Below are 24,281 nucleotides of genomic sequence, written 5' to 3'. Positions count from 1 at the left end.
TGTGATGGCGTTTGCTGGCGCGCGTGCTGTGCTTGTTTGGAGTGTTTTTTTTATTAAGAGTGGCTGGTTTTTGTGTTAGTTGGTGTTTTTTGGTGGTGGAACTGACTGGTAAGCGCTCTAAAGGGGCGCCGCGCGTATGTCGGCGGGCGCCAGCGCAGACGGAGTCCATACTTGTATAAATTCAATAACTTGAAAATATCACAAACTTGACATTGGCTAATCAGAGTAAAGCCAGATTTAAAGAAAAAAAAAAAAAAAATTAATTGATTTTTGTAAAATGACTGATGAAGAATGACTGTCATCAATCATCATAGAGTAGAGATATTCACTATTTCTATAACAGGCTTAAAAGAGCTAGAACCCAGAGCCGTAAAACCGCTTTTAAAAAATTTGCATTTGTGTCAACTGTCATTCTTGTGTCATCAGTCATTGGATTTTTTGGATCATGGATTCCTTATATTATTATTTATTTTGAAACGGAGAGGATAAGTGCCTTTTTTGATTTTTACAAGATTTTTGCAGGGTTCAAGAATCAAGACCTAAAAGTGTTTTCTAATACCTACCTACCTATCAATATTATTGTGAAAAAATTATGATATCAAAGTGAACTTGACAAAATATCTATTCTGCCTGCGAAATAACTTTTTGCTCTCTCTGTTTTCTATGTAAAAATATACCACAATGAATTCGGAATGGTTTGAATCAATAGGGCGGCCTCAATACGTAGTTGCACCGATGGTTGATGCTAGCGAGTTGGCTTGGAGGTTATTATGTAGGCGACATGGGGCTACCCTGTGTTATACGCCAATGTTACACAGTACAGTTTTCACAAAGGACCCGAAATATCGAAAAGAAAACTTTACAACTTGCAGTGAAGATCGCCCACTGATAGTTCAGGTAATTTTTTTTTATGAATGCTGCATACATTTTTTTTTTTTAAAAAAGAATATTAGCTATGTTAAATGACTAATATTCCCCTTTCCTCTCCAACTAAGCGTCAGGCTTGTGCTGGGAGTAGGTACGACAATAGTGCAACGGGCGGAGTTTGAACGGTCGACCTTTCGGTTTTCAGTCCACTCCTTTACCGGTTGAGCTATTGAGGCTCTAAGTAACATGCAAACTCTCCATCATAGATCTTAGCTATTTCAGACTTTAATATAGTTGTTTATGTTTTAAGTTCTGTGGTAATAATCCAGAAACAATGGCTGCTGCAGCAAAATATGTGGAAAAAGATTGTGATGCTATTGATATAAACCTTGGATGCCCGCAGTCAATTGCTAAACGTGGCAGGTATGGTTCCTTTCTCCAAGATGATTGGGAACTATTAAGAAAAATGGGTAAGAACATAAATGATCTTTTTATTTTGATCTAAGAGAATTTCTTTTTAATTTTCAGTTGTATTAACTTAGAGTAGTTGATATTCATAAGTTTGAACACTTCTCTATGTCAACTTTTCTGCCATCCATCCATTCCATCCATTTTTCTATTCCGCGTAAGTTCTATTATTAATACTAGAACTTACACGGATGATGCTAGGATGGTAAAAATCCTGTGTAAACTCCTTGATTTTCCAAGATAAAATGTAGCCTATGTCACTCCAGATCTTCAACTATTTATGTCCATGCAAAAATTGCGTTGATTGACTTGATTGAAAGACAAACCAACAAAACAAACAAGGTATAGTGATATTTAGTATACAAATATTTACCATTTTCAGTTACTGCAATGTGTAAAGCAGTTTCAGTGCCTATAACATGCAAGGTTAGAATATTCGAAAGTATAGAGAAGTCTGTACAATATGCATTAATGTTACAAGAGTCAGGGTGCAAGTTGTTGACAGTTCATGGAAGAACAAGGGACCAGAAGGGACCATTGACAGGTATAGCACGTTGGCAGCACATTAAAGCCATTAGGTTTGTTTCTGCTAATTATAAATATAAAATAACATTAGTTTGTCATTTTGTTAGCTAATTTCAATCAGTTTTAGCTTCACTTTTAATTTTTTCGTTCCCATGACGATAGAATGTTATACCAACTCTGGATCATAATCAATCATCTGCAATTCTAAGTTTAAATTTTTGCCTCACTAACTAAATAAAATAGATAATAATCATAGTTAAAATTGTATAACTTAAAAGATTTATTATATAATTTGTTTGACTTTAGCTTTTTTTTACATATATTGTATGACTCTAGCTTACACATAAAATATTTACTAGCTTTGTACTTAGTAAAAAAATATGCAGCAAATTGATCTTTGTAAAACAACTCATAACACATTGTGTTTAATTTTTAGGGAAGCTGTATCCATTCCAATGTTTGCTAATGGTAATATTCAGTGCTTGGAAGATGTCCACAGATGTTTAGAATACACGAAAGTTGATGGTGTGATGAGTGCAGAGGGTAATCTTACAAACCCAGCTATATTTGAAGGAATCAATGCTGTCACATGGGAAGTAGCATTGGAATATCTTGATCTGGTGGAGAAATATTCATGTCCATCATCCTTTATAAGAGGGCATTTGTTTAAAATATTCCACAAAATGTAAGTATTCTAATATCAATTACAGATTTTTTTGTACCTTCACTTATAAACTTATAAAGTAAAAAATTATTAATAGTTAATCTATAGGTGTATTATAATTATATATTGTAAATATTATCACCTCTGATGATAATTAATTAAAATCACTACTCATAATATTATAAATGCGAAAGTGTTCCTCGGTTTATTGATTTGTTCTTCAATCACGTCGCAACGGAGCAACGAATTGAACAGATGTTTTGCATAGATAAGGTACCTACCTATAAGCTGAAGACCTGGAAGGTGACATAGGCTACTTTTTATCCCGAATAATACAATTCCCACAGGATTTTTGAACCCTAAATTCATGAGAAAGAAGTCACGGGCATCAGCTAGGGAAGCCGGGCGGATCAGCTCATAATAGATATATCTAGCCAGCTTACAAAACTGAGGTAAATAAACTGTTGACATTTCATAAGCATCTATAAGTGATTTTTGGTTTTTGTTTCAGATTTACATTTGAAAGTAATAATGATGAAAGGCAATTGTTAGCTACAGCTCAATGTTTAGATGACTTCAAACAAGTGTGCCTCAAAGTAAGGCTAAAATATTTACCTTATCACCAAGGAGAATCCACTTTTGAGGATAATGAAGGCATTACTAGAAATGGATGTAATCTAATATTACCACCATGGCTGTGTCAGCCCTATGTGAGGATGTCACCAGAAGAACATACACAGAAGATGGAAAACCTATGTAAAAGTCTGGTAAATTAATATATTAAGCTTTACTAAAATTTAATAAAAGAATAGCTTTCTGATATTATTTTTATTGCATATATGCAAAAATTTAGTGGATCAATCAAGTTTAAAAAGCAATGATTAAGATGTTCTATAGAGGATGAGGATTTGATCCTGGGCACCCCTGGTTTTCGGAGTGATATACGATTTAAGCATTTAAATATCACTTGCTATATCTGTGAAGGAAAACATTGTGTAGGCAACTGCATGCCTGGGTTTTCTCCATATTTCAAAAGGTGTTGTGTCTGCCTCTGCACTGTGCAGAGGCAGTACAGGCAGCAAGGAGGACTATGGCCTTAACTCTTCCCATCCTAAAAGGAGAGCCGTGTTCTGTGTTGGACCAGCAATGGGTTGATGATGGTGATTCAAGTTACACCAACTATGATCAGAAGCTACACAAGTTAGATAATAATTATGGAGGTATTTTTAAGGATAACAATGAGACAAAAAGGAGTCTTGAAGACCTGGATGGACATGTCATGTCCAGGAAAAAAATGAAGAAAATGCGGCGTATAATGAGAAGACCGCTCAAACCAGACGCCGAGGTAGCCGGCAGAACTGGCGAAATCTGCATCAGCGAAACATGCCCTAACCCTTTGGTAATTTATTCCCAATCATTTTTTTAGTCACAGACAAGTGCTCAACCTATGTAGACTGACCTGAATTTAGAAAAAAATATTTGTCAAGACTGACCTAGCTGGGATCTAGCCAAATTGCATGTAATAGTTAGGCTCGGCGCAAACAGGCCACTCGCTGCAGCTATACGTACCTATGTATGCGTTCATTCTTTACAAAAATACCACTGGCGAGTGGCTCGATTATGCAGGCCACCTGTGAATTTGATTAAAACCCGAAATCCACGCGAATGAACTCAGGGGCATCAGCTAGTCAAAATATAAGTTTTCTAAGATTAAATTTTAAGCGCTAGCAGTGATATTAAAAAAAAAATATTTTTTTGCAGGGTGGTAAATGCGAATATCGGCTTTGCAAAAAATGTTGCAAAAACAAATGCTTTGAAGAGGATCTAGACTGCAAGGGTCATAGAATACTTGTACATACTAGACGTGAAATGGCGAAACAGTTTGCACATCAAAAAGAAGTACCATGTTTATCATAGATATGTTAATACATGTTTAAATGTTAAGTTGTTAATATAGCTAAGTATTTTTGTTAAATAAGTGTTAAAAATAATATAATATAAAGTGAAATACACCTGCGCATTATTTTATTGTAAATCATTCTGAGACACTGATTCTTCATTTCATAAATACTTGGCTAGGATTTGGAATATCCTTTTGGGGTGTGTGTGTGTTTTTTTTGACACAAAGAGAGAAACATGTACCATCTAAATCATCACTTTTCATCAAGTGTGATTGTGGTTAAGCGTGTGTTTACAGTTAATAAAATTAAATAGTAATTATGATTCGAAAAAGCAAAAGATTTGCAGTCCGTTGTCAATGCCGCACGTGAAATTGGCCACCAAATATTACTGAATAATGAGTACTGAAGATAGAAACGTAATAGATAGCTATTATTATCTTTATTCAAATTAAAGTTTCTACTACCCGTGAAAGAAGTGCGCATGTAGGTAATTGCGCGCGCATGTCCATATCTACCCTACCTTTATTTGTTTGCCGTCGTCAGTGACTAAGGTTACTACGAAGTTGTTTTAAAATTAAGTATATTTAAATGCACAAATGTTGTACGTCACACCAGACTCAGAGGGCCCAAAGACGATTAAATGGATTGCAACTTCCTTTAAACTATTTGCAAGTTATCGGTTGGGTCGTGTTTTTTATAACAGCGTTATTTAACTTTGTTGTGTTGATCCAGATACAATTTTATGAGTTGAAACTGGTGTCAATAATCGTCTACGCCTTTTTGTACGTGTTCCATATAATTTCACATCTTGTTGCCTTACTACTGGACCCGGGAGAAGCGGATCTACGAAAACAGAAACCAAGTACTCTGCCGGAGTTTGATCGTGCGATCCACGCCCACGTAATCGAAAATGGAAGGTGTCATTTGTGTAATATAAACACCAGTTCTAGAAAGACCAAACACTGTGGCATATGCAACAAATGTGTGGATCGCTTCGATCATCACTGCAAGTGGTTAAACAATTGTGTCGGTCAACGCAACTACGCAGCCTTCATCTTATGTGTCATCTCAGCTCTATTGATAGCACTATTTACGTCGGTTTTATGTCTTACAGACATTGCGTTATTTTTTAAAAATCCACATCAGCTAAGTTCGATGACACGTAACTTTGTAAATTGCACACAAATAGCAGATGTGAGTTATGACAGTAAATATTGTGCAAGTTCCATATCGTTTTTAACATTTCTACTGGTATTATGTACGTCTGGTCTAGCTGTAGCATGTGCTTTGTTACATTTACTGTGTTTTCATATTTACATATCGATCTTGGGTGTCTCTACCTACGAGTACATAGTAAAAAATCCGCAAACGACATCTCTAAGTTATGGGTTCTGTAGTACTAAAATTAGAAAGCTTTATTTAATTAATAATCACAAAACAAACTCAGATGAAAAGGCTAATGAAAAAACGATTTATAGGCAAAGTACACCTGAGATAGAACCTAACGTCAAAAGTTTTTTAAGTACTTTAATTAACGACGAGATTAGTAAGGCTAAAAAGATGTTTTTATACGACAATAATAAAATTCATCCAAGTACTGAAGATGGAATTAGTTAACATCGCATTTAAACACCTCTGCGCGGCGGAATGATTTTGAGGGTAGGTACATAAAAAAGTGTTTCTCCCCAAATGCTTAAAAATCTAGCCGTATATAGATTACTGCATTACCTTCTGGCAGAGGATTAAGATGCAAGATAGTATGATGTCTTGCTTAGATAAATAAAATTATCTGAAATAGCTAACTATGTACTTGTATCGGATTATTAATTTATTATTGTTATTGTATTATTTACTACTACGAATACACGCTACGAATTGTACAAATTTATCTACCTACTTAGTTCTTACGAACTACTCATTTAAGTATACTTTGTAGACGTGCCTTATTGTTATTAAAAATCATGGTCGTACTATCAGATTTTCGTTATGTTTAAAAGAATTGTTTTTAATTTTTTGCAAAATAAAAATTTTAATGTTTTACAAAACTTTTCGAAGTAAACTATTTTAGTACCAAAAATGTATTTTATTTCTTGTCTTAACCCTTGATTAAACCTCTAATTCGTGTAAATTAAATAAAACTTTAGGCAGGTAGGTACTGACAATGGCCTAGTTCAAGAAATCGCAAAATTCCGTTTTTAGGGAATAAATTATTATTTATCTAAGCTGAAAAATGTAACCTATTATAATGCTGTGATAATAATGGAAGTACCTACCTAAGTAAGAAGTGGCAGTTTCGAGATTGGAAGTACCTACCTAAGTAAGAAATGGCAGTTTCGAGATGTTCTAATATTTTATATTTTTGATAAAGCTATTTATAATTTACTCGATTTTATGTTGAATCAGTTTCGAGGCAAGAAATTAGGGAAATTGATCGTTTGATGGTCATATTTTTTTTATCAGAATGTGTATGTGTGAAGTCTGACTCAGACTTCACACATACACATTCATTGAAAACATTATATAGAACTCTCAGTCGTGCAGGTTACCACATGTTTTTCTTGTTGTCCAATGCTTGCTTTAAACAAGCAATGTATTCAATTCGTCAAACGATCTTTATTCCTATCTGAGTTTCATTTATTTTCGGCTAAACTCAAAACAGGTCTAAACTCACAATTCACATTCGCTATTTGTTGTTGTGTTTTAGAATGTTAATGGCACAAGGTTTCAAAATGATAAAACAATTGCTGTAATCAAATTTATTTAACAACAATACCTATGCACTTACAAAGTTGACTTGTAATAAAAATAAATCAATAGTACAGACATTTTTATTCATTGCCTATGGATAATCCCTTAGGAGTTGAAGGAGATAAAATAATAATTTATTTCTCCATAAAATTAAAGATAGAAATGATTATAACCGTCACATGCAGCGAGGAGTGATGGGCGCGGAAACAGATCATGTGCATTTTTCACACTTTCTAAATACGTACCTAATGACATAATTTTGAATCTTTTTTTATAATAAAATATTTTATACTGTAATAAGTAATTAATTAAGACTAGGATTTGAAAATACATATTTTAAATTAAATAAACTGCAATAGAAGGGATTATCCATTGGACAAAGTATTTTTTTACATGACTAACGTTTATTTAAAAAAAAAAACATTAATTTGGTAAAAACATAAATGTGCATTATATTTAAAGACATTTTTCAAGCTACAATGATGATACATCTTTATAAAAGTAATTTAATATTAACTCCCATGCATAATGCATAGAAGTGCATATTAGTATTCTTACTTCTTACCATTTGAATTTTGCCTTCTAAGTAAAGTTCCTTTAGGTCGCCAAATCGGATTGCAAGATTGCCTTCCCTATTCATTACTATAAATCTGCATCCTTTAGGTCAAAGCACAACACAAATACCAACTGCAATTCGAATAGGCGACCTAATGGAAGTTACGCTTTAAAGTATAAGTAAATAAATACAATTTTATTAGGTACATTAGTTTGTTATTAAGGCCAGTATATACGCTTGGCAGCGTAAAGGGCGATTGTATTTGACTACAATATACGGACACTGTAGTTTTGAAATTTGTATGTTGTTATATAATATAGTTATATTTATTATGTTTATTTACCATTATCAACTATGACAGAAAGTTGTAAAAATCAATTTTTTTATTTTATTATGTGTACAGTAAAATCAAAGAAAATAATATGCTTGACTAAAATTTTTACAATAGGTACCAGGCAGGAAGTATTGCACATTGAACTTTAGAAAAAGATTATGGTTTCGAAGAGCTTTCTGTCGTTGACGACCGAGCGACGAAGGCAATTGCTTGATCTAAATGCGAGTGCGAGCTCGCGCTGGTATCCACGCGCTCGTGTACTGTGTATGGATGTAGCACTCACACTAATGCAGATAGCGAACGCGGGACGCGGCGCGACGCGCGGGCTGATGTCCATCTCTCCCCGATACGTTGCGCCCCACTAACGCCTAAAAACTGCTATTGTGACGCGTCTTGCGGTTAAGTTCAGGGACGACCATTTGTTTGGCACAGACTATACGAGTTACAGAAATGATGATGACACTCCAAGAAACACAAATCTCTTTCTACAATTCGATTTGCAATATTTGTTTTTAATTTGTCCTTATCCATTACAAAATTTAATATTATGAAATTTAATGTAAGATTCGATTTTATAAAAGTTACTTAAAATAAATTAAACACATTTTTTAAACTGTGGTCATCACCAGAATATTATAATAATATAAAAAATATTGATAATTTTGCTTTGAAATTGTGCAATATTTGTTTACATTTAACAGATTAATTATTTATAAGAATACTTGCATGCTTTTATAAAATCAAACCTTAAAACATTTTATAAAACAATCCAAACAATATTTATATATTTTTTTGGTATTATACCATAAATCCCACACCCTAATAAATTTCACACCCTAGTTCTATTCACGTTTACGGCGACGGTTATTTTCCTCCTAAAAGAAAAAAAAAAATTGTTACTACATAAAGATTGCGATGATTAAACATTTTTTTTTATATTTGAATCAGCCATTTTAAAAGATAAGATAAGATTTTTTTAAAGGAATCATTCTAAAGTAAACTAATTTCATAGGTATAGTAGGGATGTCATAGGTACAATCAGGTGTAGTGTTTGAACTTTGACTTACATGGTTTTTATCTAGTTTTTTACCTACCTTTGGTTAGGAGTATGAAAAGCATGATTTCGAAAAACTTGGCGACCTGTTTTTGAAATGACAAATTCAATTCCAAAAAAAATATTATGCTCTGACAATATAGAATTAGACACCTAGTTGATATTTGGCATTCCAAAAATCTTTTAGTATCAACAACAATTAACAGCCTGATTGCTTTTGTCAGACTAGAAAAAAACGAAAAACTAAACTTTAAATATTATATTCAACTTACTTTTTGCGTCAAGATGATAAGAAGTCTGCGGAACATCCCAACAAAGTCGATAAACAACTCCAGGGCATGTTGCACAAAGTCCTTGCTTCCCATCCTGCGCTTCTCAATAATAAGTTGAGTGTCAAACAATACAAAACCGCACATGGCCATCAATCCAAGGTAAATGTGAATCTGAAATAAAATATAATTATAGTTTTAATAGTAGAATTATTATTATTTTATTATTTGTTACATAGAAAGGATATATGCTAGGGGCTTTAGTAAAAATATGTATGCAGGATTTTTCAAGGCAATTTCTGCTGCATCTACCATTATTTCATAAAAATAATGAGTGCGAAACTGATGTTAAAATTAATAATTTTCAATTGTTTCTAATATTAAAGCACTGCTAAAATATGGAATACCTTTTTGGTTTCCATTTTCCCTGCCAGCTTCAATATTGGAAGTTGGAACCTTCTAAAGAAGAGTGATTATGCATCTTCTAGGCATAGTGTGCTCCACTTTAGGCTGCTACCTAAATTTTGGTGTGATTACAGTCCAGCGCATGCCTATACTAATATAGCAGAAAAAAATTAAATATAGCAAAGTTACTCACCTGGCTAAGGATAAAAGATTGCATGAAAAGGTTCATCAATGTCATAAGTGACATGGAAGTTATTAAGGTCATAAGAGGGCCGCCTAAGAAAAGCCAGCTGCCTCGTTCACCCAACATGGCCGCAATGGAGAAACAAACGAAAACCAAAGTTGTGCCTAATAGAGCTGTCACAATGATGGCTGGGTCGACGATGCTAACATACTCCATTAGCGGGCCCAATCCCATACCTGAAAAATATGGTTATTAAGCAATTTTTTGAATTAAAAAATTATATTTTATAGCTAACAAAACAAATAGACAAAAAACAAGTCTAAAAAATAAAACTACTTCATACAAAATCATCTGATAAAAAAATGCTATGTGCATGATGATATGGACAATAAATTTTATTCTCCATCCTGTTTTTCGGACATTTTGGAAGGCAGTGTTGGAAGACCCCACTAGGTGGACAGATGACATTAAACAAGTCAGAGAGTCACTGGATTCAGGCGGTGCAAGACTGTGGCATATGGAAGTCCATATAAGAGATCTATGTCCAGCAGTGAATTTCTATCAGTCCATAATGATGATGATGATGACGATGACCATTGTGAAAGTAATAATTACCTTCACAACTGTATTTTCAACATTTTGAGACACAAGTTGCACTTCTTTTTCACATGGTACAATATTTTAAAATCGCTGATGCAAAAGCAGAACCAGTTAGCCTATATTAAATAATATTTAAACTGTTGACTAGAAAATAAAATAACCAAATTACCTGTGGCTAAACCGAATCCTAAAAGGTAACCAAGTCGCAGGTTTGTATTCTTGCCAGTATCAGGTGTAGCAATCAGCATTAACATAAGTGCTGCACCAGCGATCGTTGAAAGAATACCGGCCTGGAACCTTGTGTACATGTCAACGTACACTCCAACAGATGCAGCCCCACAAGTCATCATTAGAGTTCCGTAAACATTTTTCAGATGTTGGCGTACTGGAGGTTCCCTGAGTAAGCAAATTAACATCTTAGCACTTGCACACATATTACTAACTTATTGTAAGGCCCTGATAGGGCATCGTGTCTTTCTTAAACATCATAATATAATAGGTAGGTCCATGTCTACAAAAAAATTGAATGATGACATATTGTTGCCATCACAATTTGCAGGGTAAATAGCCTGAGGTCAGTATTAAGAAAAGCATGAGTCATCTAATAGTAGTTACACATTTTATTACCATGTTGCATCATTATGTCAACACATTTTCATGAAATAGAAATGCTCTTCTACCTAGTTAGTTAACTTTAAACTAAAGTATTAATTCTAGTTTTTTATAAGTTTAGTTGTTACAACTTCTATAAATCTGCCTACTAGCTTGGCTTCACTCAATGGAATTCTTTCTTTAACCAGTAGGGGTGTACACATCATGATACAGAAAACTTACATTTCAAATTTCATTTCTAGACCCAGTGGGATAAACTGATGTTGATAATGATATGTCAGTCAATCAGCTTATTCTTTTTATGTATAGGTATAATTATTAAGTATGAGTAAGCATATTTATTATTTACTTCAAACTGCTGATATTATGGTAGTCAATTAATGGTTTAACCTTTAATGAGATTCAAGAAAGAATAAAGTTTAAGGAGTCTTTACTCTTCAACTATGGTGATTACAAATTTGTACTAGGTACTACCCTTTTTACCCAGATATAAGCAAGCAAATTATCAAAAAATATATAATATTTGACGTCATATTGTGACGTATTTTTTTGTTTACAGTGAATAGTGAAATCTTTGTTGGTCTTTGATAAACATCCCACCCCCCCTATTACAAAATTTTAATGCGTTGCTATAATCGCAATCGTGAACAATGAAGTTCACGATTGCAATGTGCCGATTAGTTGACACTCGGCTTCTATTGGCTAAAATTATTCATAGTTGGACCAAGCGTACTAAAATTCAACCAATATAAAACAATTGTGATCATCGCAATCATCGAATAGCAATGCAATAATCACGTTTCGTAATACACATAGCTTCTAGAATCATCAAGAACGTTGGTCGAAATGGTCGAAATAATGATGAATAGAGAACTCTTAGATCGCTATTAAAAGCTTATAGTAGTGTTGTTTTGTTTAGAAAATTTGAGGAAAATCTCATAATTAAATGATACAATCGATAAAATAGAATAAAAAGTAGGGTAAGGTATGTACTTACAGTCGATTTTGGAAACTATTGATAAACGTTTGGATGTTTGGAGTCATTTTTAAAATTCCAAGTTAACAATAGTAATTTCAAAATGAACAATCACCACTGAAATGTTATCAACAAATAAGTTTTAACTTTTATATCCTTCCGCAAGCCTTGTGATTTTATTTTGAACACGTCACTTGTTCGCACCACCAAAGAGAATATAATCACCACAGACTAATAACATATACAGGAATCACTACGTTTTAGTGTTGCCAACATTGACATATTATATAATCACCGGATATGATGGGATTCCATTATGGATTCAAGTTATACACCATATATAATAACATATACAAGCAAAGCAAAGTGCAACACTACAATGGTGACGCGAGTGACGCATAGATGGTGGCGGGTAACTTTAGAAAACCCTGATTACTATTCCTATTATAAGTTTTAAATAACAGCCTACAAATAAATAATTAGAGCTAAAGATCAAACCACATAGTGGTTTGTTACGTATATATGTGGTACTGCAACTGAAGCATAACTAAAAAACTACTAAGAAGGCTCATGGCTCAAAAAATATAAACCATTGTCATGGCTTTACTCTATGCTCTATGCTAAAGACTAGTTTGACAAATTGACATTGACACTTTTCAACACGTGAATCAGTGAATATTGTAAGCATTGAAATTAAATCGTTTCAAACACCAAATTCACATGGTTTTATAACAAAATGTGATTAAGTATATATTTTTTTAGTCAAATTGAGTCGGTTTCTTATTTCTGTGCGTACTTCTAGACAGCGCTAAAATGGGGAAAAAAACTAAAGTAGGAAAACAGCGAAAAGATAAATATTATCAACTTGCGAAGGAAACAGGTTAGTTTTGAAACCTTATTTGAAATTATTCTTCACTACTTTGCACAATACTAATTAACAACCTATCTGTTTCTTAGGTTTTCGTTCTCGAGCTGCATTTAAGCTTATTCAGTTAAACCGGAAGTTTGGCTTTCTTCAAAAATCTCGAGTATGCATCGATTTATGCGCTGCCCCTGGTGGCTGGATGCAAGTGGCACATCAGAACATGCCTGTATCCAGTATAGTTATAGGAGTAGATTTGTTTCCCATCAAACAAGTTCCAGGCTGTATAAGTCTTACAGAAGACATAACAACTGATAAATGTAAAACTGCTATTAAGAAGGAAATTAAAACTTGGAAAGCAGATGTGGTGCTGCACGATGGTGCCCCAAATGTGGGTCTCAATTGGATTCATGATGCTTACCAGCAGTCGTGCCTTACTTTAAGTGCAATGAAGTTGGCATCTAATTTTTTAAGAGAAGGAGGATGGTTTGTTACAAAAGTTTTCAGGTCTAAAGATTATCATGCCTTATTGTGGATACTGAAGCAGTTTTTTAAAAAAGTTCATGCTACAAAACCACAAGCTTCTCGTAATGAATCATCAGAAATTTTCGTCGTCTGTCAAGGATATATAGCTCCAGACAGTATTGATCCTAAGCTGCTGGATCCAAAACATGTATTTGAAGATTTGGAGATAGTTAAGAAACAACAAAATAGTATCTTACATCCCGAGAAACAGAAGAAAGCTAAGGCAGTAGGATACCAAGAAAATGATTACACTACTTTTCACAGCATTTCAGTATCAGATATTTTAGAAAAAGATGATCCAATAGATTTACTTCAAGGGTGTTCTGAGGTAATGTGTTATTTAAATTATATTGACATTGTAAGATTACTTTGTTTTGTTATAATAGGCATCATTTACGGTTAAATTTACAGATATTAATAGATGACAAGGAAATTTTAAATCATCCTAGAACCACTAGTGAAATAAAAGAGTGTTGCAAAGATATTAAGGTCCTAGGGAGGAAAGATGTTAAATCATTGTTAAGCTGGTTAAAGCACATTAAGGAATGGAAAGCTACACAGACACAAACTGAGGTACCTATTTATCTTAAATTTACTTCTCTGTATTTTGTTTTTGTTTTATGCTTATTTTGTCATTGTTAATTTATATAAAGACAAGTTTGGAAATTTTATTTATCTCCCATAGTACATTAAAGGATTCAAACATTTGCAGGTGGCAGTAGTAAAACCGGACACTTCAATTGTTGACAAAGAAGGTTCAGGCGAAGAAAAAGATGAGGTGGAGGCAGAAATAGCAGAGTTGCAGGTATGATAAAATAGTGTGAGCCAGAATAATTTATTAAGCAAAATAGTATTTGTTACATAAATCTCTGTAATGACCATACTTTTAACACTAAAGTCTAAAACATTTCATAACACATTATTGAACTTGTGTATCAAGTGACTATTAGTTATTCATCTTTGGAAGGTTCCCGAAAAACAAAATCCTTTTACTTGTCTGTCTGTCTGTGACTGCCAATTTGCGCCAAATCTACTGGATATAGATTAAATTGAAATTTGGTACACATATCTGTTACCCAAACATGAACCTGTAACATAGATGAATGAATTTTAAAAATTATATAAAAAGTATATATAATTTCAAAATAAATAGTATAAAAGTTGTATGTGAAATGTACTAATAACTAAAAATGTTCTCAAGATTCTTGCACCTACTTAGGCACATAAATAATAAAATATTTTTTGTACCAGGAAGAAGAAAGGAAGCAATCAAAGCGAAAAAGGAAACAGCTAAATAAACAGAGGCAAAAATTAGCTGAGAAAATGAATCTTAAAATGGTGTTGAAAGGTGATGATGGTCCTATTATGGAGAGTCATGATATGTTCAAACTGGCTGATATCAAGAACAGGGAGGTGAGATAAAAAGTATTTAAGTTTGCGACTTATTCCAAGCCATGTCACTTTTAATTAATTATTTTGTTTACTTAATGCTCTTTGCTATATCAATATATAATTTGACTAGCTGATGCCCGCGACATCGTTCGCGTGGATGTAGGTTTTTTAAAAATCCCATGGGAACTCTTTGATTTTCCGGGATAAAAAGTAGCCTATGTGCTAATCCAGGATGTAATCTATCTACATTCTTAATTTCAGCCCAATCCGTCCAGTAGTTTTTGCGTGAAGGAGTAACAAACATACACACACACACACACATATACAAACTTTCGCCTTTATAATATTAGTGGGATATATATATTTTAAGAAAGAATATTAATCATGACTAATATTCCCCTTTCCCTTCCAACTAAGCATACAGCTTTTGCTAGGAGTAGGTACTACAATAGTGCAACAGGTAGGGTTTGACCCACCATCCTTTCCGAATTCTGTCTGTTTCTTAACCGTTGAACTATTGAGGTTCTATTATCTCATACAATTTGATTCACATAGGCTTACTTCATCATCATCATCATCATCATCATCAGCCTGTGGACGTCCACTGCTGGACATAGGCCTTCCCTAAAGAGCGCCACCACACCCGGTCCTCAGCCTTCCTCATCCAGCCACTTCCCGCCAGCCGCTTAATATGCGGTGATATTAAGTGATATTAACGTAGTGTGGGACGCCCTCCAGCACGGTGCTGGAGGGCGTCCCACACTACGTTTGCTTAAACGCGGTCTCCACTCAAGGACTTTCCGGCTCCAACGGCCATCGCCTCTACGACAAGCATGGCCTGCCCACTGCCACTTCAGCTTGCTAATAGTTTGGGCTATGTCAGTGACCTTGGTTCTCCTGCGGATCTCCTCATTTCGGATCTTATCCCTCAAGGAAACTCCTAACATAGCCCTCTCCATAGCTCGCTGAGCAACTTTGAATTTGTGGACAAGGCCGTTTGTCAGTGTCCACGTTTCAGCACCATAGGTGAGGACGGGAAGGACACACTGGTTAAAGACTTTTGTTTTCAGGCATTGAGGAATTGACGATGAGAAGACTTGACTTAATTTCCCAAAAGCTGCCCAACCTAGCCGAATTCTTCTGTTGGCTTCCTCGTCGAAATTGTTTCTGCCTAATTGAATTATTTGGCCAAGGTAGTTGTATTGTGAAACAATTTCGATGCCAACATTTTCGACGCTAACCGGTGTCGGGACAACGTGCTGGTTGAGCATTATCTTTGTTTTGTCCATGTTTATCCCGAGACCGACACGTCTGGAAGAGCGGCTTAGGCTACGCAGCATTTCTTCGAGATCCTGCGGAGTTTCTGCTAAAATAACCACGTCGTCGGCGAACCGTAGGTGTGAGATGTACTCGCCATTAATGTTAAGTCCTCGTCCTTTCCAGTCCAGCGTTTTGAAGAGGTCTTCCAATGCACTGTTAAACAGTTTTGGAGATATTACGTCCCCCTGTCTAACGCCCCTTCGCAAGCTGATTGGTTTTGTCTGCTGAGACTGTAATACTTCTGCTGTATTTGTCTGCTGAGGCTTACTTCACTGACACTGAAAACATAAAGACTATTGAAATAATTTTTTAATACATATCAAAAATTTTGAAACCTCAGGGATTGAACCCTAATTTTAATTTGTAAATACTGTATAATTTTGTTTTTCATGTAATTTGGTGTTAACTTATGTGTTGTGTGTATAAAGAGTTTTTACTTACTTATGCAATGATAGGCTAATACAGTTTTTTACTATTATAGCAACTGCAAATGCTCATTGATCAACAACCTGACATAGTAGTGGATAGCAAAGATGAATCTGATGACGAAATTAAAACCAAAGCTAAGTTTGTCAAATACGATGTGGAAGCTTCTAAGCTGGATTCGTCTGGTCTCTACTATAAGGACTCTGACAGTGAATTGGAAATGGAATCGGATTCCGAAAGTGAAAAAGATAAAGATTCATTAGGTAATGACTTATTAAAAATAATATTATTTGTTTAAAATTTAAAATTATAAATAAGTATTAGGTAGGTATATCTTTTAAATAATAAGTCATGTTTTAGGTCTTTTAAATTATTACTCAATATAGTAAACAACAATTTACATCTAATAAAATAATTTACAACTTGGTTAAGCTTCACTACCCATATTATTATGTCGATTCTGCGACAGACATTCCCTGCCTACTGCCACTTCAGCTTCCTGATTCGGTGAGTTATGTTGGCTACTTTGGTTCCTCCTCATTTTGTCCCTCAGAGAGACACGTAACATAGCCCGCTCTATAGCACATCGAAAATCTTTATGGCAAGTTGCATGTCAAGCAATGGCTAATATAAATAAAATATAATAATTTATGTATTGTTTCTTCTGTTTTTATTAGCCTTTTCAGATTCAGACAATGAAACTAAAAAAATAGACAAGATAACCAAGTTGAATACATTAAGGAATAGCAAGATTAACAAAACTCAACCTATTCCAAAGAATAATCCTCTGCTGACGGACCTAGATGATACTGACCCTGTCTCAAAAAGGTCAATGAAGGCTGAGCTCTGGTTTCAGAAAGATAGCTTTAAAGACATTGATGAGGAGGATGATGAAGGGGTTGATTTGGACAAATTAGCAGAAACTTATAGAGAAAAAGGTATTTCAATCATTTCAATCATTGGCTACTCTCCTGGTTTGAAAAATATTGGGGCTGACTTTTATATTTCAATATCTCTCAGAATTTTCTCCTCTTTTATTTGACACCCCACTCGATACAATAGTAAATTTTTCTTGAATAACCCCACATTTTTGATGTAACTAGGTCAATTTTTTTCGTATAAAATGTAGTCTATGTCATCGGGACTTTTACAAGAATAATTGACACCTCGTTCATCGCAATCGGGCCAGTATTTTAGGCGCTACGGTGGAACACACAGAATCTGGATACAAACATACATACATATAGACTGCTAAAATTATAACCCTTCCTTCTGGCTTTGCTGTAGTCGAGTAAAAAGTTGTGGGCATCAGAACTTTAACTACAATATTTGTATATTAATTAGATAAGGCTAGCTTTAAGTTTTATTGTAATATTTTCAACTACAATATATTTTAGGCAAGAAAGTAAAAGATCTGCCAACTGAAGATTCTTTGGATGCTACAAAATCTAGTTTGAAGAGAAAACATGATGATTCAGAGAGTTCTGATGGTGACTCGTCTGACAGTGACTATGATGTTGAAGATACAGTTGCACCAGCTGCAAACAAATCTGGAGCAAAGTCAAGCAAGAAAGATGGATTTGAAGTGGTTGCCCAAGACCCTGGTATGTAATAAAATAAAGTAGCTTTTACTGCAGAATATACAATGCTGCAGTCGATCAATTTGCACCAAATATCTCTTAATTCTAAGGCCAAAGTCCGTCCGTCCGTCGTGTGTGTCAAGAAAACCTATAGGGTACTTCCTGTTGATTAAGAATCATGAAATTTGGCTGGTAGGTAGGTCTTATAGCACAAGTAAGGGAATAAATCCGAAAACCGCTAATTTGTGGTTACATTACAAAAAAAAATTTAAATGTGTTTAAATTTTTTAACAAAGTAAGATAACTATACCAAGTGGGGTATCATATGAAAGGGATGAAAGGGAGGGACCTGTACATTCTAAAACAGATTTTTATTTAATTTCATGCATAATAGTTTTTGATTTATTGTGCAAAATGTCAAAAAAAAAACACCCGAGTTCGGAACCCTCGGTGTGCGAGTCCGACTCGCACTTGGCCGGTTTTTTTTATTTATTTCTATACAAGTTAACCCTTGACTGCGATCTCACCTGGTGGTAAGTGAAGATGCAATCTAAGACGGTAGCGGGCTAACTTGGAAGGGAAGGAAGTTTCATTAAATCTCATACCCCTGGTCGGTTTCTACACGGCATCGCACCGGAAGTTAGCAACACCTAGTTAGCAATCTACCCGAGATTGCTAACTAGCCACAGCCATATCAGAGACTATTCAAAAAATATAAATTTCCAAACTGCCTCTGCCGGGAGTCGAACCCGAGACCGCACTTTTGAGACCACAGCGCTCACCACTGCGCCAGTGAGGTCGTTAAAATCTCTATACAGTTTTAATGAATTTTAAATTTCAGAATTGAAAAGATTGAAGAAGTCAATAAAGATGGATGCTGAAACGTTGGCCCTGGGCACAATGTTAGCGACATCGAAGAAATTTAAACGAGACCTCATCGACGACGGCTGGAACCGATATGCTTTCAATGATAAGAATCTACCCGATTGGTTTGTTGAGGATGAAAAGAAACATATGAAGAAGGAGATTGTAGTGCCTGAGGTAAGAGACTTTTTTTGCTAATGTAAGTAGTAATTTAGGCCCTGATATAGAAAAAAGGTATAAGAGCAAACTCAGACTCTCACACCAAGGGTTCCATAGGTTGGAAACAAATTAAATAGGTGTTTGGTTAAATTAATCTCATCATCATCATCATCAACCCATCGCTGGCATCAGTAGTGACTGAGCATGGATTCTCTCTCTGAACGAGAATGTTTTGGCCATAGTCTACCACACTGGCCAAGAGCAGATAGGTAGATATAAATTAATCTACTGAGTACTGTTTCAAAAACAATAATGCCCTTTATTTGAGGTTGAGGTTTATTAGGGGCTTGAGATATTTTATTTCTTTGTGAATCATTGTGTTTTTAATCCTTTGTTTCTGAGTGGCATATGCATGGGTTAATAGGTACGTCCTATACTATAAGAGTGTTAGTACATATAAACAAATAGGGTCACCGTTATTCGATAAGCTACTATCGTGTAATAATAATACCACACCGGTCATAGGTCGCAGGGTGGATAGTGCAAAGATGAAAATTGACGTTGGTACCCCTACGCCACCCTTCCCTACCCACAGGCGGGGCGCTGTAGATATATCCGACCCACCCACTCTGTTAAGGCCTGGATAGACAAAGCGCGATAGCTGTAGATGGTACAACGCGAATGCGATTTTGTAATGCAACAAGACAACAAAGAACGAACGATGTGAAGAATATCACACCACGCGATGGCGATGTACGGATCACAGTGACGGCTTTCATACTGTTACTTGTTAAGTAGTAGACGCGTGTTGTCTTCGCGTGTTATGTCTGTTCTAGTCTTTATTGGTATTATCCATACTTATAATAAAACTGTAACTGGATGATTTCTGTACATTCATTATAATTTTTTTAAATTTTGTCGACACTAGACGCTTATTTCGATTACAACATTGATTGTATCAACGTTTGTCAACAAGGCGGCTCTTTAATTGTGAAAATAAAATAACATAAAATAAATTCTCAATGTTTTTTGCAGAAATACACAGAAGAATACAAGAATAAACTGCAAGACATAAATACGAGACCGATTAAGAAGGTGGTCGAAGCTAAGGCGAGGAAGAAGAAGCGAATGATCAAAAAGATGGAACGAGCTAAGAAGAAGGTTGAAGTGGTTATGGACAACGCCGACATGTCTGAAAGGGAGAAGGCACAGCAAGTGCGGCAGCTGTATAAGAAGGCGCAAACCGACGGCAAAAAGAAGATTACGTATGTCGTCGCCAAGAAGCACACTACTGCCAAACGTATGAAACGTCCGACCGGCGTCAAGGGACAGTACAAGGTAGTCGACCCGCGCATGAAGAAAGATCTACGCGCACAGAAGGCGAAGGAAAAAACTAAAGGCCGTGGTAAGAAAGGCCAGAGCAAACCCCAGAAAGTAAAACACCCCAAGAAGAAACGAGGTAAAGCTAAATAAGTAATACGAGTATGTATACTAAATGTATATTATATGTTATCATAGATTATATGTTTTGAATCAAGTAATAAAAATAATTTTAAATTGAATTATGCTGTATTTTTGTCGTAAATCATGTTTTTTTTTTTATGTTATAGTTAGCCGAAATGCCACTGTAGCATTCCTATGCTGGCCTAGACAATTTTATTGATATAAAAAATATAAATACTTGCTTATACATATTGATTTAATACAGCCAGTTTTTGGTTTTGAATACAAACTCATGAGGTTCAATTTTCTTAATGAGTGTCTAATGATGCTATGCTAGTGGTCATTTAATAAAAATAAATATTCTGCTGTACGTTTTTAACTGATAGTTTTTTTAAATGGTTTACGCCAGAAGACTTGCGCCATCGCGTCGTCAACTTATTTGCGCTTTACAAAAACACTAGCGGCAGGACAGAAAAGACTGCGTGAAGCCGGGGTGATCAAATTTTGTTCTGGGCTACTTAGGATATATACCGGCTCCCGAAAGTATACTTGACATTTTCATTGAAAATTGAATCTCAGTAGTTAGCTATAAGGAACCTAATAAGAAAACTTGTGGCCGGTTTTTTTTTTACTATAGTTGGACTGCTTATGGCCGTCTAGAATCTAGATACTTCTTTGTAAGTAATATATTGGATTATGGCTATAAACTAATAGCTCTCTATTGTAAGAATCCGGAAATAGAACTTTAATAAGAATCTTACAATAAACGCTATTTAAATGGATATAGAAGCGAATGTATCGAGCGGAGGCGCTACCTACTTGACATTACCAAAGCTGTATTTTTATATAAGTTCAGGGTCGGTGATATTTAAAGGTGGGCTAAACTGTTATAATTTTTCAACGAAATAAACTGTTGTAATATATTTTTATAACTGTTGTTTTAAACTGTTATAATATATATTAAATGTTATAAATTTTAATTGAAATTATTTACGCTGTTGGTTGTTGTTGTTGCAGTTTGCTGTTGTTTAGATGTTATAACATATTATTTAAAGAGGAATTATTACTTTAACACTCAGTACCAGGAACATGGTACGTTTTTTTGGTTTGCTTTTTAGAAAGCGTCTATAATCTAACTATCAATTTGTCATCAATTAGGTACAATCAGGACAAAATACAAAATACTTTTACTTTTATTTTTACACTAATTGTGTAATTACATTAAAAACTAAAAATAACTCAAAACGTATTAAACAATATATTACACATAGTCATCTAATTTACTATTCACACTATATTTTTTCCAAAAACAATTACATAATACTTCAAAACGATGATAATAATTTTCAAAACACAATATAACAGTTTAGCGCATTTAAAAACTCGCAACTGTGTAAATGCTGTAAATGGTTCACGTTGGAAATATTATATTGAATGAAAGTGTTGTTTTATCTAAACTGTTGTTTATCTTCGTCTCCTCGCAATTAAAAATAGCTCTTATGGATATACGAAGAGTGCTTACAATACTTTGCAATCTAAAACAACAGTGTTATAATTTTATTTCTGTTCGTCGCCATTAAAAAATAGCTTTTATCATCACGGCCGGAGTGTTCACATTACTTTGAATACTAGTACGAACGAAACCTTTCCGGTCAGGATGAGCGTTCGTGTACATAGATGGCGCTGTTATAGATTTTCAAACGAATTAAACACTAATTAATATAGGTAATAATTTATATTACAACAGTCTAGTGGCAAATTTTATAATGTGTTATAACGTTATAAAAATATATTGTAATATATAATGTGTTGTATGTTATAACGCCCACCTCTAGTGATATTTGAGTGGCCGTGCGTCACAGCTAGAGTTCAGGGACAGGCGCGCCATAAATGATATCACTCGCTTCTCGACCTTGGTAATTTTTTCTGATACGTTTTTATACTACGTTGTCTGCCTGCTAAGTGGTTTTAAGTGTATTTATATCTGTTGGCATTGATTTTGCTTAAAGCCGGAATGTCACCACCGTCTCGTCTTTGTAAGCTTTCATCATGTAGGTAGATAATCCATTTTATAGACAGAAGTTATCGTGTTACCTTCGCTACCCTCGATATGTGACTTACGTTACTGACCCTTTTTTTTAAAAGAAGTTAAGTACTATGTTTTTTATTAAATAAAATTACTTGTATGATAAACAAATCTGAAAACCAAGCAATGTATATGCAAGGAAAAGCAAAGATCGATCTATACGAAATCGACCAGAATATTAAATGTATGTCAAAACGGCTAATGAATTTGAGGCTTTTGGGATTCTGAGCTGGGAGGAAGCTGCATCTGACCGCCTCCGATGAAGAAGTTTGCTTGACCAAGATCCAGGGGTGTAGCGCTTTGATAATAATGTAATGAAAGTTTGCGTCTAAAAATTATTTGACTTTTCTACAGTTGTTCACCAATCGCAAACCTCGAGCGAATCAACGTTACAATGATGCTCATATACCTACTTCTTTCATAACATTTTCAAGATAATTGTGTAAAATGTAAATGATGCTAAACGCGTTACACATATAAATATAGCGTGATAATTATTACAACACGGGTTTTACTCAACTCGTTGAATAATCTACTGAACAGGAAGGTAAACTGTTTCTGTGTAAGTATTTTATCAATTGCGTCACAATTGCAATTGAAATCGGTGACGTAGGTAGGTTTATCATTACAGAAATAACCAAAGAACAGAAATTTGGAGTGGTGTGAGGAAGTGGGTAGGAGGGAGCGGGAAGGTGGCAGGCAGGCAGGCAGGCGCGGGTCGGCGCTATATCGAGCGCGCGATCACGGCCAAGGCCGAAGCGCCGTCATCGCGACCCGAGCACAGCCCCCGGCCCCGTCCTCTGCCCGCTACCATTTTATATTATTTTATTATAAATGATCTTTGATCCAACTAATTATCTCTAAACGAGCTTGTCCGCTCCGGATTTGCTCGGGTGAGATTTCTGAAAATCCTTTCATAGAGGGGGTATACGTTATAGAGAAAATCCATACTCCATACTTAATATTATAAATGCAAAAGTGTGTCTGTCTGTTTGCTAGTTTTTCACAGCTCAACAATGTAACCGATTTTGATGAAATTTGGTATCTACAGAGTTAGCTTACATCCTGGGGAAGGACATAGGCTACTTTTTATCCTGGAAAATCAAAGAGTTCCCACGGGATTCTTTAAAGGTCTTTACGTTTAGTCGATTTATATGAAACTTGGTACAGAGGTAGCTTGCGTTCCGGAAATTGACACAGGCCCCTTTTATCCCGGAAAAGCAGACTTCCCACGAGATTTTTAAAAACCTAAATCCACGCGGGCATCTAGTACAAAATGAAGTCGTAATCGGCTGTTTGTGTGTATTCGCTTATACGTAGTCTACCATGCCAATACTTGGTATAGTAGACTATGGCCTATGCTATACTTGGCACTAGCCAAGTGCGGATAATTATTACCTAAGTTAGAGTAACCGAGAGAGAGTAGGAATTCATACGGTAGAGAAAAGTTTACTCGTGTGA

The 24,281-nt window shown here is 35.0% G+C and overlaps 4 protein-coding genes and 1 long non-coding RNA gene across 6 annotated transcripts; 3 read left to right on the top strand and 2 right to left on the bottom strand.

Annotated features, from left to right (window-relative positions):
- Positions 1-431: 431 nt before the first annotated feature.
- On the top strand, positions 432-4,534 carry LOC123879351 (tRNA-dihydrouridine(16/17) synthase [NAD(P)(+)]-like). Of its 2 annotated transcripts, none has more exons than XM_045927015.1 (7): positions 432-897; positions 1,178-1,337; positions 1,718-1,913; positions 2,297-2,545; positions 3,036-3,291; positions 3,756-3,923; positions 4,286-4,534. In XM_045927015.1, the coding sequence occupies exons 1-7, from the start codon at positions 682-684 to the stop codon at positions 4,439-4,441; spliced, it is 1,401 nt and encodes a 466-aa protein (XP_045782971.1). In that variant the 5' UTR covers positions 432-681; the 3' UTR covers positions 4,442-4,534. The 2 variants fall into 2 exon arrangements, with proteins under 2 accessions (XP_045782971.1, XP_045782979.1); XM_045927023.1 differs by having other exon boundaries at positions 765-897; positions 1,197-1,337.
- On the bottom strand, positions 1,861-14,506 carry LOC123879508. Its single transcript, XR_006799022.1, has 3 exons — positions 14,495-14,506; positions 14,435-14,442; positions 1,861-1,987 (listed from the first exon to the last, which is right to left on the bottom strand). It is a non-coding gene; the product is annotated as an uncharacterized LOC123879508 (long non-coding RNA).
- LOC123879434 (palmitoyltransferase ZDHHC11) lies at positions 4,905-8,202 on the top strand. The gene has a single exon (XM_045927147.1). It carries the CDS (start codon positions 5,014-5,016, stop codon positions 6,040-6,042), a length of 1,029 nt encoding a protein of 342 aa, XP_045783103.1. The 5' UTR covers positions 4,905-5,013; the 3' UTR covers positions 6,043-8,202.
- LOC123879456 (bax inhibitor 1) lies at positions 7,317-12,387 on the bottom strand. Its single transcript, XM_045927158.1, has 5 exons — positions 12,185-12,387; positions 10,745-10,971; positions 9,985-10,211; positions 9,390-9,560; positions 7,317-8,938 (listed from the first exon to the last, which is right to left on the bottom strand). The coding sequence occupies exons 1-5, from the start codon at positions 12,229-12,231 to the stop codon at positions 8,906-8,908; spliced, it is 705 nt and encodes a 234-aa protein (XP_045783114.1). The 5' UTR covers positions 12,232-12,387; the 3' UTR covers positions 7,317-8,905.
- Positions 12,884-20,853, top strand: LOC123879238 (pre-rRNA 2'-O-ribose RNA methyltransferase FTSJ3). Its single transcript, XM_045926866.1, has 10 exons — positions 12,884-13,043; positions 13,121-13,878; positions 13,962-14,123; positions 14,263-14,355; positions 14,802-14,963; positions 16,744-16,951; positions 17,366-17,626; positions 18,086-18,292; positions 19,110-19,309; positions 20,327-20,853. Exons 1-10 carry the CDS (start codon positions 12,977-12,979, stop codon positions 20,762-20,764), a joined length of 2,556 nt encoding a protein of 851 aa, XP_045782822.1. The 5' UTR covers positions 12,884-12,976; the 3' UTR covers positions 20,765-20,853.
- Positions 20,854-24,281: the final 3,428 nt, after the last annotated feature.

Source organism: Maniola jurtina, chromosome 3, assembly GCF_905333055.1.
Source record: "Maniola jurtina chromosome 3, ilManJurt1.1, whole genome shotgun sequence".
Taxonomy (NCBI): domain Eukaryota; kingdom Metazoa; phylum Arthropoda; class Insecta; order Lepidoptera; family Nymphalidae; genus Maniola; species Maniola jurtina.
Note: the sequence above shows the minus strand (reverse complement) of the source record. Positions and strands in the feature narration are given on the sequence as shown.